The sequence below is a fragment of the Nomascus leucogenys genome, unplaced genomic scaffold (assembly GCF_006542625.1).
Source record: "Nomascus leucogenys isolate Asia unplaced genomic scaffold, Asia_NLE_v1 000939F_67697_qpd_obj, whole genome shotgun sequence".
Taxonomy (NCBI): domain Eukaryota; kingdom Metazoa; phylum Chordata; class Mammalia; order Primates; family Hylobatidae; genus Nomascus; species Nomascus leucogenys.
Genome location: NW_022096381.1, coordinates 53,445 through 67,163, shown reverse-complemented (window position 1 = coordinate 67,163; position 13,719 = coordinate 53,445). Strand labels below are relative to the sequence as shown.

Sequence of the window (13,719 nt, the reverse complement as noted above, 5' to 3'; positions counted from 1 at the left end):
CCTCCCCCTTACACGCACGGTCACTTGCCCCGCGCACCCCCGAGCCCTCCTAGCCCTGACACACAGCTGGGACTCTCAGGTCCCACCAGCGGTCCTGAACCCCTCCCACGGCACGAGAACATATATATATATATATATATATATACATATATTATATATACATATATCTCCAAATATCCTAAAAGACACTGCCCTTCATCATTCCATACCGTTAGACATTTATAGGACCATGCATGGTGATCTTCTCCACACAAAAATAAATGCTGGTGCAGAACAGGTGCAGAACAGGTAAGTGAAATTCAGTACATCAGCTTTTGGGCATTTTGAGCCATGGGTCAGACATGTTAGAGCAAGAGGGCAGGTTGACAGCAAGAGGGAGTGTTTTTCTTTCAATTTTCCAATAGCAAAGTGATGTTTGCCACTGTCATTTCAGAGTGAGGCGAAGATTTGTTGTTGTTGTCTGGCTTTGTGGGGTTTTTTGTTTGTTTTTCTGTTTGTTTTTGAGACAAGGTCTCACTGTCCCCCGGGCTGGAGTACAGGGACATGATCAGGGTTGCTTCTGCCTGGACCTCGTGAATTCAAGCAAACCTCCTTACTACTCCTCCCGAGTAGCTGGGACTACAGGCACGTGACATCACACCCTGGGGTGTGAACTGGGATTTGATGTTTTCAGTTGGCTCCCTAATGGAATAGGATCCCTTACTATTCTGGAATACAGATCGTCTTCATGATGATCATTCTCGTGTGCATTATATTTCTACTAACCTGCTAATTTTTTTGCTTTTTTCTCTTTCTTCTTTCTTTCTCTTTCTTTCTCTTTCTTTCTTTCTTTCTTTCTTTCTTTCTTTCTTTCTTTGACAAGGCCTCACTCTGTTGCCCAGGCTGCATTGCCGTGGCAGGATGTCAGCTCACCGCAACCTCTGCCTCCTGGGTTCAAGCCATTCCCCTTCCTCAGCCTCCTGAGTACTTGGGATTACAGACTTCCTGACATACACCACCACGCTGGTCGATTTTGTTTAGTTTGGTACCTTTTGTATTCTTAGTACAGACGGGGTTTCGCGACGTTGGTCAGGCTGGTCTCACATTCCTGACCTCAGTTGATCAGAAACCTGGTGAGGTCAGAAAACGCACCCTGGGAGAGGCTGGCAAAAAGCCCAGAACCGCCGTCGCTAGGCCTGGGGTTTTCATCTGTACTGAGATACTACTATTCATCTAAGTGCAGGGACAAAAGCAATTAGACAGTTCTGGTTGTTAAAAGGAGATGCATTGTCAGTGCCGTTTGAGAAGGGGTATTAAGGAATTTGCCAGGGTACTGACGCACGTCAGGGGCAAACCGCAGGTTGAGAGAGAGCTATGTATTTTCTGTCCGTGAAGGTGATAAGCGGGGGCTTGAAGAAAGATTGACGGGGGATTACACTGGCGCCAGAAATAGGAAAGGGCTGCTTGCGGGTGGGAAGGATGGGTCGGGTTGCCAAGTAGAAGGTTGCCTTGGCAGTGGATGCAGGATGTAGAAACGGGACGTCAAACAAGAAGCTGTCGCTTCAATAAAGTCTGAACTAAGACTAGATATGAAAACGGCAGGAGACAGTAGGGAAACTGGACCCGTCTCCTCATAAATCTTCCCGCCTTATATTTCGGGGAGGATCGCAGCGCATGTCGGCCAAGACAGGTGAGACTGCGGTTCTGACCTGCGGGCCTCGATGAATTGCGTTAGGGCACCCGGGCTCCGGGAGAGCCGTTCCCCTCCACAAAGTAAGCGTGTTATGTCTTCGAAAGAACGGGGACACCAAGAGCCCCAAAGGCCCTGTTTCCAACCCGAAGAACAGCCCCCCCTCTGCGTAGCTGGTACCTGGCTCTGTGAAGTGAGAACACATGCCCCGCTAGCACAGAAATCCTACAAACTCCTGAGGGGGCTGCGGTTAAGAGCAGAGGCTTTGTGAAACGTGACTCTGGAGGCTAGAGAAAAACACGAAAATTTTCACAGAGGGTCGTGGGCGGCAAGACACCCAGGCGCCGAGGCAAGAGACCGAGGACACGAGCTGTTCCCGTATAATAAAATATAAAACAAGAAGAGTTATACCACAGATAGATCTTAGATATGATTATATATCAATATCAATAGTCATTCGTTGGTAGTAATTACTCTTTATTCCAATATTATGATAATCCTCGCTCTGTAATCATAACCTAGGAAAAACCAGGCCCTACAGAGATAGGAGCTGAGGGGACACGGTGAGGAGTGACCACAAGACAAAGAGTGCGAGCCTTCTGTTATGCCCAGACAGGGCCACCAGAAGGGATCCTTGGTCTAGCGGTGACGCCTTCGTCTGGGAAGACGCCCGTTGCCAGGCGGACCGTGGTCCAGCGGTAGCGAAAAGTGTCAAGGAACACCAGCCGCTACGTAGCAGACCGGGAGAGGGAGCCTCCTTTTCCCCAGGGGAGTTTAGAGAAGACTCTGCTCCTCCACCTCTTGTGGAGGGCCCGACATCCGTCAGGCTTGCCCGCGGTTATCCGGAGGCCTAACCGTCTCCCTGTGATGCTGTGCTTCAGTGGCCACGCTCCTAGTCCGCCTTCACGTCCCATCCTGCCCACCTGCCTGGCTCTGCCTTCTAGATAGCAGTAGTAAATGAGTGAAAGTACTAGTAGTCTCTGATATGCCGAAATAATGGCCTAAGCTGTCTTTCTCTTTGTCTCCTCTCCTCTCTCTCTCTCTCTCTCTCTGCCTCAGCTGCCAGGCAGGGAAGGGCCCCCTGTCCAGCGGACACGTGACCCACGTGACCTTACCTGTCGTTGGAGATGACTCAAACTCTTTACCCTGCCCTTTTGCTTTGTATCCAATAAATAACAGCGCAGGCAGACATTCGGGGCCACTACCGGTCTCCGCGCATTGGTGGTAGTGGTCCCCCGGGCCCAGCTTTCTCTTCTTTTATCTCTTTGTCTTGCGTCTTTATTTCTACAACCTCTCGTCTCTGCACACGGGGAGAGACCCACCGAGCCTGTGGGGCTGGACCCTACAGAGCGTGAGAACCCAAGAGACTGGAGACCATGGATCAATTTCTGCAATAAGCAGCCTCACGTTGAAAGGGAAGAGCTATGCAGCCTTCGCGCTAGTTAGCTTGTGATAAGCAGGCTCACAACTCAACAACGGCTGACACTTCTTCCTTCTCCAGCGAGGAGAAGGACGGCGACATGCCACTTCCTATTTTCCAGCCTCCTGACTGCAACAATAACACTCAAGGGCAGCACCAAAGAGGCAAAGCAACGGAAGAAAGCGGTAACGCTTGCCGGGCAGCCTGTTCTTCAAACCACGAAAAAAAGCCAGGGGAAAGCGCGAACGCAGTCCCCCACTACCACAAATTATGCAGTCGAGTTTCCCACATTTGGGGAAATCGCAGGGGTCAGCACATCCGGAGTGCAATGGATAAGCCTCGCCCTGGGAAAACCACCTTCGTGATCATGGTATCTCCCCTGCCAGGTAAGTATGAGCTCCTGCACCTCCGCCCCGCCACAGCCTCACGCGCCTCCCCCCTTACACGCACGGTCACTTGCCCCGCGCACCCCCGAGCCCTCCTAGCCCTGACACACAGCTGGGACTCTCAGGTCCCACCAGCGGTCCTGAACCCCCTCCCACGGCACGAGAACTCCTTCGTGGCGAAGCAGCATGTGGCCAAGCAGCCAGCCTCTGCGCTGCCTCATCTACATAGAAGTCGCCCTATCCGTGATGTCACCGACAGTGCCTTTCCCAGTCCCCGTCGGCTCTTCCGCACCACCCTCCGCCAACTCAGCTGGCCCTCTCGCTGCCGGAGCCGGCAAGCGGAAGTGACGTCCGCCTCTCCCTTTGTTCCCTCCCGCTGCCTCATCTGTTCTCTCCCGAAGAAGCTGGTGCTTAGCCTCCGTTGCGGAGCAACTTTTCGGCCACCAGCTGGAGCCTGGGCACCCTTCTTCAAATAATGGCTTGTGATTCGCAGACTAGAACGTTTAGGATTACAAAAGAACCTGGTTTTCTTCACATCCTTATCCCTGTGATGAAGGATTCCGCTTACATATACACATGTAATGATTGGTTTCTTCAGGTATATTTTTATATATATATATATATTTACATATATCTCCAAATATCCTAAAAGACACTGCCCTTCATCATTCCATACCGTTAGACATTTATAGGACCATGCATGGTGATCTTCTCCACACAAAAATAAATGCTGGTGCAGAACAGGTGCAGAACAGGTAAGTGAAATTCAGTACATCAGCTTTTGGGCATTTTGAGCCATGGGTCAGACATGTTAGAGCAAGAGGGCAGGTTGACAGCAAGAGGGAGTGTTTTTCTTTCAATTTTCCAATAGCAAAGTGATGGTTGCTACTGTCCTTTCAGTGTGAAGTGACAATTTTTTGTTTTTGTCTGGCTTTGTGGGGTTTTGTTTTGTTTTGTTTTTGAGACGAAGTCTTGCTCTGTCGCCCAGGCTGGAGTGCAGTGGCGCAATCTCGGCTGACTGCAAGCTCCGCCTCCCGGATTCATGCCATTCTCCTGCTTCAGCCTCTCCGAATAGCTGGGACTACAGGTGCCCGCCACCACGCCCGGCTAATTTGTTGTTTTTTTAGTAGAGACGGGGTTTCACCGTGGTCTCGATCTCCTGACCTGGTGATCCGCCCGCCTCGGCCTCCCAAAGTGCTGGGATTACAAGCGTGAGCCACCGCTCCCGGCTCTTTGTTTTTTGTTTGTTTTTGAGACAAGGTCTCCCTGACCCCCTGGCTGAAGTACAGGGGCATGATCAGGGTTTCTTCTGCCTTAACCTCATGAATTCCAGCAAACCTCCTTACTAATCCTCCGGAGTAGCTGGGACTACAGGCACGTGACACCACACTCTGGGGTGTGAACTGGGATTTGATGTTTTCAGTTGGCTCCCTAATGGAATAGGATCCCTTTCTATTCTGGAATACAGGTCGTCTTCATGATTATCATTCTCGTGTGCATTATATTTCTACTATACTGCTAACTTTTTTCTTTTTGAGACGGCGTCTCGCTCTTTCACCCAGGCTTTATTGCAGTGGCAGGATCTCAGCTCACTGTAGCCTCCACCTCCCGTGTTCAAACGATTCTTTTGCTTCAGCCTCCTGAGTAGCCCCCTGGCTAATTTTTGTATTTTAGTATAGAAAGGGTTTCACCAGGTTGGCAGGCTGGTCCCGAACTCCTGATGTCAAGTGATCCACCAGCTTCAGCCTCCCAAAGTGCTGGGATTCCAGTCATGAGCTACCATGCCTGGCTCTCAAACCGTTTTAAGTAAGCAGACACATTTGTCTGGCTTTTTAGTACATTGCTGAATTATCCTCCAATCTATAGTTTTAGGAAGGACCTGGGGAATGGCAACATGCACATATTTGTCTAAAATGTGAACCTTTCATGTTCTGCTTCAGTCTCTTTTTGAAAATCCTTCCAATTTGCCTTTTGCAACCAGTTAGTGGCCTTGCCTTCTTCACCAGAATGTGAATTAATTGAAAAAGTTCAGAATATTTGGGCTCAAAGGTTTCGACAGTTAAGTCGAATTTTCTGCCAAAACGTGTAGGATCTTGGAGCCTGCTTTAGAAACAGAAGAACGAAATGTGTTTAGCATTTTGGTGAAGCGGTGTACACAATGGTAGGCTCCCCTCTTCCTGTGGGTTTGAGTTTTACCTTGAAAGGGGCTGTCAGAGCAGAAGTTCCAGGCAAGGGGCCAGAGCCCTGAGGACTTTCCTCAGGTGATGGTGATGGAAGAAGAGGCAAGGCAGGACAGGAAGGCTCAGGTAAGGGAGACTATGCAGGTGCAGGGGCAGGAGGAGAAGGAGCAGTTGGAGGCGAAAGAGACAAAGCCTCCTCAATATTTCTCAGTTCAGAAAACGTGTCAGTTTACCTCCTTAAGCTTACTTCATCAGTGGAGGCAATTTTCTTAGTTCTTTTTTTTTTTGAGATGGAGTCTCGCTCTACTGGCAGCTGGGAGTGCAGTGGCGTGCTCTCGGCTGGCTGCAACCTCCGCCTCCCGGATTCAATCAATTCTCCTGCCTCAGGCTCCTGAGAGTTGGGACTGCAGGAGCCGCCATCACGCCTGGCTAAGTTTTGTATTTTTAGTAGAGACGGGGTTTCACCACGTTGGCCAGGATGGTCTCCATCTCTTGACCTCAGGATCCGCCCGCCTCAGCCTCTCAAAGTGCTGGGATTACAGGCGTGAGCCACCACGCCCGGCGCAATTTTCTCAGTTCTTTTAGAAATTTTAGAAATTTCTAGGTCTCATTGGAAATAAGTCTCCCATTTAATTTGTCTGGTCCTAAAACCAAATTTCTCTTTTTTTTTTTTTAGACAGAGTCTCACTCTGTCGCCCAGGCTGGAGTGCAGTGGCGCTATCTTGGCTCACTGCAACCTCTGCCTCCCAGGTTCAAGCAGTTCTTCTGCCTCAGCCTCCTGAGTAGCTGGGATTGCAGGAGCCCGCCACCATGCCCGGCTAATTTTTGTATTTTTAGTAGAGACAGGGTCTCACCATGTTGGCTAGGCTGATCTCGAACTCCTGACCTCCGGCTCCCAAAGTGCTGGGATTACAGGCGTGAGCCACCGGGTGCCCAGCGTAACCAACGTTATTAAACCATTCTAATTTCTCAAAAGAGTCACATTGATTTTTTTAAAAATAACGTAATGGGCCAGGTGCGGTGGCTCACGCCTGTAATCCCAGCACTTTGGGAAGCCGTAGCGGGCGGATCACGAGGTCAGGAGTTCGAGACCAGCCTGACCAACACGGTGAAACCCCGTGTCGACTGAAAATACAAAAATTAGCCGGGCGTGTTGGCGTGGGCCTGTAATCCCAGCTACTGAGGAGGCTGAGGCAGGAGAATTGCTTGAACCCGGGATGCAGAGGTTGCAGTGAGCCAAGATTGCACCACTGCACTCCAGACTAGGTGACAGAGTGAGACTCCGTCTCAAAATGAATACATACATAAATAAACAATAATGTAATGAACGTTTTCGTCGTTTACATATTTTTTTTGTTGCAATTTTATAACTTTATTCGATGCATCTGACGATCAGCGATTAGTTCTCATCCACATTGACTGTCTGTAAATTTTTGAAAGTGGCGACAGGTACATAGGTAACCAAAGTATATAGCTTATTTGGTGAATCTTCATCCTCATTACGTTTTCTGGACAGCCGCACACGGATTCGGTATGAGACATTCCTTATTCCTATGGCCCGGACAGCTTTGTTGAGCCTGGTGTCAATGCGCACATCTGGAGTTCCCGTCTCCTTCATGGCAAATTTCCGAATCTCTTTGAGTGCCCGAGGGGCACGCTTCTTGAAGCCCACTCCATGGATGCGCTTGTGAATGTTGATGGTGTATTCTCGGGTTACCCCTTCGTTGATGGCAGAACGGCCCTTTTTCTTCTCGCCACCCTTCTTTGCGGGAGCCATTCTGCCGGGTCCGAGTTGGAAAAAGCGTCGTTTACATATTAAATAGATGAAAGGGTGGCCTGCCCCTCCACGGACTTGTGGGTGTTTCTCGTTGGGTGGAACCAGAGACTTGAGAAAAGAAAGAGACACAGAGACAAAGTACAGAGAAAGAAAAGTGGGCCCAGGGAACCGGCGTTCAGCATACGGAGGACCTGCGCCGGCACCAGTCTCTGAGTTCCCTTGGCATTTATTGATGATTATTGGGCGTTTCTCGGAGAGGGGGATGTGGCAGGACAGTAGGGCAATAGTGGAGAGAGGGCCAGCACAAAAACATGTGAAGAAATATCTCTGCATCATAAACAAGGTAAAGAAAAAAGTGCTGTGCTTTTGATGTGCATATACATAAACATCTCAGTGCCTTAAGGAGCAGTATTGCTGCCAGCGTGTCCCACCTCCAGCCCTAAGGTGGTTTTCTCCTATCTCAGTAGATGGAATATACAATCGGGTTTTACACCGAGACATTCCATTGCCCAGGGAGGAGCAGGAGACGGATGCCTTCCTCTTATCTCAACTGCAAAGAGGCCTTCCTCTTTTACTAATCCTCCTCAGCACAGACCCTTTATGGGTGTCGGGCTGGGGGACGGTCAGGTCTTTCCCTTCCCACGAGGCCATATTTCAGACTATCATATGGAGAGAAACCTTGGACAATACCTGGCTTTCCTTGGCAGAGATCCCTCCCACCTTCCGCAGTGTATTGTGTCTCTGGGTACTTGAGATTGGGGAGTGGTGATGACTCTTAACAAACATGCTGCCTTCAAGCATTTGTTTAACAAGGCACATCCTGCACAGCCGTTAATCCATTTGACCTTGAGTGGACACAGCACATGTTTCAGGGAGCACAGGGTTGGGGGTAGGGTTACAGATTAACAGCATCTCAAGGCAGAATTTTTCTTAGTACAGACCAAAATGGAGTGTCTTATGTCTCCTTCTTTCTACATAGACACAGCAACAGTCTGATCTCTCTTTCTTTTCCTCACATTTCCCCCTTTTCTTTTCGACAAAACCACCATCGTCATCAGGGCTCATTCTGGATGGTCGCTGTCTCTTCAGAGCTGCTGGGTACACGTGCAGACTAACAACAGGCAGAACAGGCACACAAGGACTAATATGAAATTTATAATAGTAGTACTTCCGATGGTCTTAACCCAAGTGACAGGGTTAAGGTTTGCGAGGCCATCAGTAACTCCTGCGATTGCCTCAGTTCCTGGTACCAAATTTAAATGGGCTTTTGATGCTTCGAAAATTTGGTCTTTTAATTTGGAAATGTCTAAAGTGAGATTATCTTCTCTTCCCCGTAGATAGCATCTAACCATGTCCCAGTGATGCTCAGACTCATTATAAACTTGGGGTGTAATACAAAAATCTGACGTATTCCAGTCACACTGTAACTGGAAAGGATGTTCTAAGCTCATGAGACTATCTCCCATCCAGATGACAGTTTGTCTAAGATCATTAATTTGATTTGCCAACTTTTGATCAATACCAGACTGTGAATTCCACAATCTTGGAGAATTTTTTTGCCCTTTTTTTTTTTTTTTTTTTTTTTGAGACGGAGTCTCGCTCTGTCTCCCAGGCTGGAGTGCAGTGGCGTGATCTCGGCTCACTGCAAGCTCCAGCTCCCGGGTTCACGCCATTCTCCTGCTTCAGCCTCCCGAGTTGCTGGGACTACAGTCCTCCGCCACCACGCCCGGCTAATTTTTTTGTATTTTTGTAGAGACGGGGTTTCACCATGTTAGCCAGGATGGTCTCAATCTCCTGACCTCGTGATCTGCCCGCCTCGGCCTCCCCAAGTGCTGGGATTACAGGCGTGAGCCACCGTGCCTGGCCTTGCCAATCATTAACAAAGTTTACTGACGGAACAGAAGAGTGCAATGCAACTCCTGCCACAGCAGCTGTAGCTCTGACTACAATTAATCCCATAATCACTGCAATTAAAGTGAAAATGAATCTTTTGGATCTATTTAAAATGCCTTTTAATACTTCAGTCAAAATATGGATGGATGGCGAGGCCTCCCACGGTCGGTCCATGGACACAGGGATCCACAGGCCTTCTCTTGCTCTCACCAGCAGAATACGGTGCTGCCAATTAAAAGTCGCATCAATGCAAGTAAACAACCTGCAATTTTCACAGGTTATAATTGGAGAGTCTGGTTTAATAACTGTATTTCCTACAACTAGCATATCAGGGGGCTGTACACAACTTTGTAAAGGAACTGTTAGACTGGAATTTAAGTCGATCTCTTGTTTCTAAAGTTTGATTTCCAGACTAAATTCTGATGCGGTATGAGGCCACCGTAAGCCTCCATAATTCTGGATGTTCAGGGCCAGAAACGGGACTTATTATATTTTTGGTCTTTGGGTAGAGATTCCTTTATCTCCCCATTCCGAAGGGTAGAAAGACTGTCATTTTTTATGCTTATGTTTGTTCTGTTAAGTCACCATCAATAGCTGGACTAACTTGTGCACTGGGGCACGATTGGGTTTGTCCTGCGCAATTGTGGTAGAATTGACCTCGAGGTGTCCAGTCTAAAGTAGTTCCAAGTTCATTGTTTTGTAATATCACCGCACTATTGGCCACATATTCTTCCCAAAGTAAAACTTCTGTGTTTTTTGATCCTCCGGGAATTTCCTTGGGGCAAGGTTTCCCTTTCGGTCTAAATTTTAATGATCTTTGATAAGAAAAGTCTTGTAAATAATTTACCTGTGGTCTGAGTGACATTCCGATTACCATGTGATAAGTAAATCTACTGGTGGGACTGACAGTAGCTACTTCTACCAACCAATTTTGGATTGCAGGCATTAAACATCCCGGTGCTCTCCCTAGGCAAATAGGAGGATAAAGATGCCCAGTGGAAATATTTATCATCCCTTCTTCCTCAGGTTTGGCAGGGCAACGATCATCTGTGGGGCCAGGTACCCATACACCATCATTAACATATACTTCAGTAGGATTATCCATCCATGTGACTGGTGTTTCCGTCTCCGTGGAGGCGCTTTTCTTTGCATCTCCGATGGGTTCATTGTATAACTTCAAATGTCTAGTGGGTATCCAAACGGGAAGCTGATTTTCTCCTGGTGAAACACAAGCAAAACCTCTCCCCCACGTTACCACCTTCCATATTTCCCATGTCTTATTTTTGTTGTCTTTCCACCAAATCAGTTTTCCTTCATGTGGGCTGTTTTTTTACCAGTAAGATGTTGTTCTGCAGAAGCAGTAGTCTGATTTCTACAAATGTTTAAAAAATTTAAAGTATAGAGTGCTAGATTAAGTTGCATCTGAGGAGTGGTGCACTCCTTATGTCTCCCCCTTCTTTTTGTTTAAGTAATTGAGTTTTGTCAGGCCTCTGAGCGCAAGCTAAGCCATCGTATCCCCTGTGACCTGCACGTACACATCCAGATGGCTGGTTCCTGCCTTAACCGATGACATTCCACCACAAAAGAAATGAAAGTGGCCTGTTCCTGCCTTAACTGATGACATTATCTTGTGAAATTCCTTCTCCTGGCTCATCCTGGCTCAAAAGCTCCCCTACTGAGCACCTTGTGACCCCCACTCCTGCCAGCCAGAGAACAACCCCCCTTTTTCCTTTACCTACCCAAATCGTACAAAACGGCCGCACCCCTGTCTCCCTTAGCTGACTCTCTTTTCGGACTCAGCCCGCCTGCACCCAGGTGATTAAAAGCTTTATTGCTCACACAAAGCCTGTTTGGTGGTCTCTTCACACGGACGCGCACGAAAAGTTTTGAGTGTTCTGTTAGTTCTTTCAACTATGGCCTGTCCTTGGGAATTATAGGGAATTCCTGTTGTATGTGAAATTTTCCAATGGTTTAAGAAAGTTTGGAAAGCTTTACTACAGTATCCTGGTGCATTGTCAGCTTTAATTTTTTTCTGGAACTCCCATTACAGCAAAACAAGATAATAAATGTTTTTTAACATGGGAAGTACTTTCTCCTGTCTGGCAGGTTGCCCATATGAAATGTGAATTAGTATCAACTGTTACATGAACATACGATAATCTTCCAGATGAAGGTACATGCGTGACATCCATTTGCCATAACGCATTAGGACACAGACCTCTGGGATTAACTCCTGCCTCTTGAGTGGGCTGGTGTACGACTTGACACTGGGTGCAATGTTGTACTACATCTTTTGCCTGTTTCCATGTGACATCAAATTCGTTTTTTGATCTTGCTGCATTTACATGAGTCAAAGCATGAAGTTCTTGTGCTTTTGTGAATCAGATGATACCAGTAAGTCAGCTTGTTCATTTGCTTTAATTAAAGGCCCTGGTAAAGTAGTGTGTGCTCGAATATGAGTAATACAAAATGGGAAATTTCTTTTTTTTTTTTCTTTTTTTTTTTTGAGACGGAGTCTCGCTGTCGCCCAGGCTGGAGTGCAGTGGCGCGAACTCGGCTCACTGCAAGCTCCGCCTCCCGGGTTCACGCCATTCTCCTGCCTCAGCCTCCCGAGTAGCTGGGACTACAGGCGCCCGCCACCGCGCCCAGCTAATTTTTTGTATTTTTAGTAGAGACGGGGTTTCACCGTGGTCTAGATCTCCTGACCTCGTGATCCACCCGCCTCGGCCTCTCAAAGTGCTGGGATTACAGGCGTGAGCCACCGCGCCCGGCCTGGAACTTTCTTTTTCTTACAGTTTGTTGTAATAAATTGAATAACTGGTTTAACTGATCATCCATGCTTTATTTATTTATTTATTTATTTGAGATGGAGTCTCGCTGTCACCCAGGCTGGAGTGCAGTGGCGCGATCTCGGCTCACTGCAAGCTCCGCCTCCCGGGTTCACGCCATTCTTCTGCCTCAGCCTCCTGAGTAGTTGGGACTACAGGCGCCCACCACCACGCCCGGCTAATTTTTGTATTTTTAGTAGAGACGGGGTTTCACCGTGTTAGCCAGGATGGTCTCGATCTCCTGACGTCGTGATCCACCCGCCTCGGCCTCCCAAAGTGCTGGGATTACAGGCGTGAGCCACCGTGCCCGGCCATCCATGCTATATATATATATTTTTTTTTAAGTACAATTTCCATTTTATTTTTCTCCAGAGAATAGTCTGTCTTCAGTCTTTAAGAACTCAGCTCCTTACATGGGCTTTGGTGGGGGACGTGGGGCAGCACCCGCAGGTCTAAATCGGGGTGGGGCTGTTCGGTCCTTGCGGGCTTCACGAGATCGATTCCTGACTACTTTGCTGTGAATTGCACAACTCACACAGTAATGTAGCTTCACATACAGCTTGGGAAGCACATAGGCATCGAAGACGCTCGCTTCAGAAATGTCCCTGACTGCTGCGGCCTCCACTATGTTTCGAATGACGAATTTCTTAATGGCCTTGTCCTTGGGCACGCATCGGGCACAGTTAGTGCAGCGAATAGGCTGCACGTGGCCGCGGCCCTTTTTGGCACGACCATTGCTCCTTCTTTTCTTTGTCATTTTGGAGGCACGGACCGGAGAGAGCCATCCATGCTATATTTAATTAGAGCTGTCTCAACATCCCTTGTAGCCTGTACTACATATGCAGAATCTGATGCAATATTGATAGGTTGATTAAAATCTTGTAACACTGTAATGACTGCGACCAACTCTGCTCTTTGAGCCGATTGATACTGAGTTTTGATTACTCGCTCTTTTGGTCCTGTGTAAGCCGCTTTTCCATTGCTGGGACCATCAGTAAATACTGTCAGAGCATTTTCTAGTAAAGGTTGATGTCTGGTAATTTTAGGTAAAATCCAAGTAGTCAATTTTAAAAACTGGAAGATTTTTGTTTTTGGGTAATGATTATCAACAATTCCCATAAAATTAGCAAGACCAATCTGCCATGCACCAGAATTGATAAAGGCTTGTCTAACTTGTTCCTTGGTTAAAGGGACAACTATTTTGTCTGGGTCATTTCCACACAGTTTTATTATTTGTAATCTTGCCTGACCAATTAATGTAGATATTTGATCCAAGTACACTGTAAAAGTCTTAATTGTACTGTGAGGAAGGAATGACCACTCCACAAGATCAGTATTTTGAACAATGATGCCTGTTGGAGAATGCGCAGTAGCAAAACCCAAAAGTTGGAGTGGGGCTGAGGGATCTATTCTATTTATTTTTGCTGACTGAAGTTTTTCTTCCACTAATTTAATTTCTTTTGTTGCCTCTGGGGCTAATATTCTTTCACTATTTAAGTCTGAGTCTCCTCTTAAGATAGAGAACAAATTTGACATGGCATAAGAAGGAATGCCTAGAGTTGGCTG

At 47.5% G+C, this 13,719-nt stretch overlaps 1 protein-coding gene, 1 non-coding gene and 1 pseudogene across 3 annotated transcripts; all 3 read right to left on the bottom strand.

The window, feature by feature from the left end:
* Positions 1 to 3,221: 3,221 nt before the first annotated feature.
* LOC115833898 (40S ribosomal protein S26-like) lies at positions 3,222 to 12,968 on the bottom strand. The gene is made up of 3 exons (XM_030808725.1): positions 12,555 to 12,968; positions 10,554 to 10,564; positions 3,222 to 3,232 (listed from the first exon to the last, which is right to left on the bottom strand). The coding sequence occupies exon 1, from the start codon at positions 12,908 to 12,910 to the stop codon at positions 12,563 to 12,565; it is 348 nt and encodes a 115-aa protein (XP_030664585.1). The 5' UTR covers positions 12,911 to 12,968; the 3' UTR covers positions 3,222 to 3,232; positions 10,554 to 10,564; positions 12,555 to 12,562.
* On the bottom strand, positions 3,320 to 3,483 carry LOC115833900. Its single transcript, XR_004029118.1, has one exon. It is a non-coding gene; the product is annotated as a U1 spliceosomal RNA (small nuclear RNA).
* Positions 7,003 to 7,463, bottom strand: LOC100601308 (annotated as a pseudogene). The gene has a single exon (XR_001115284.2). The product of XR_001115284.2 is annotated as a 60S ribosomal protein L31 pseudogene (transcript).
* Positions 12,969 to 13,719: the final 751 nt, after the last annotated feature.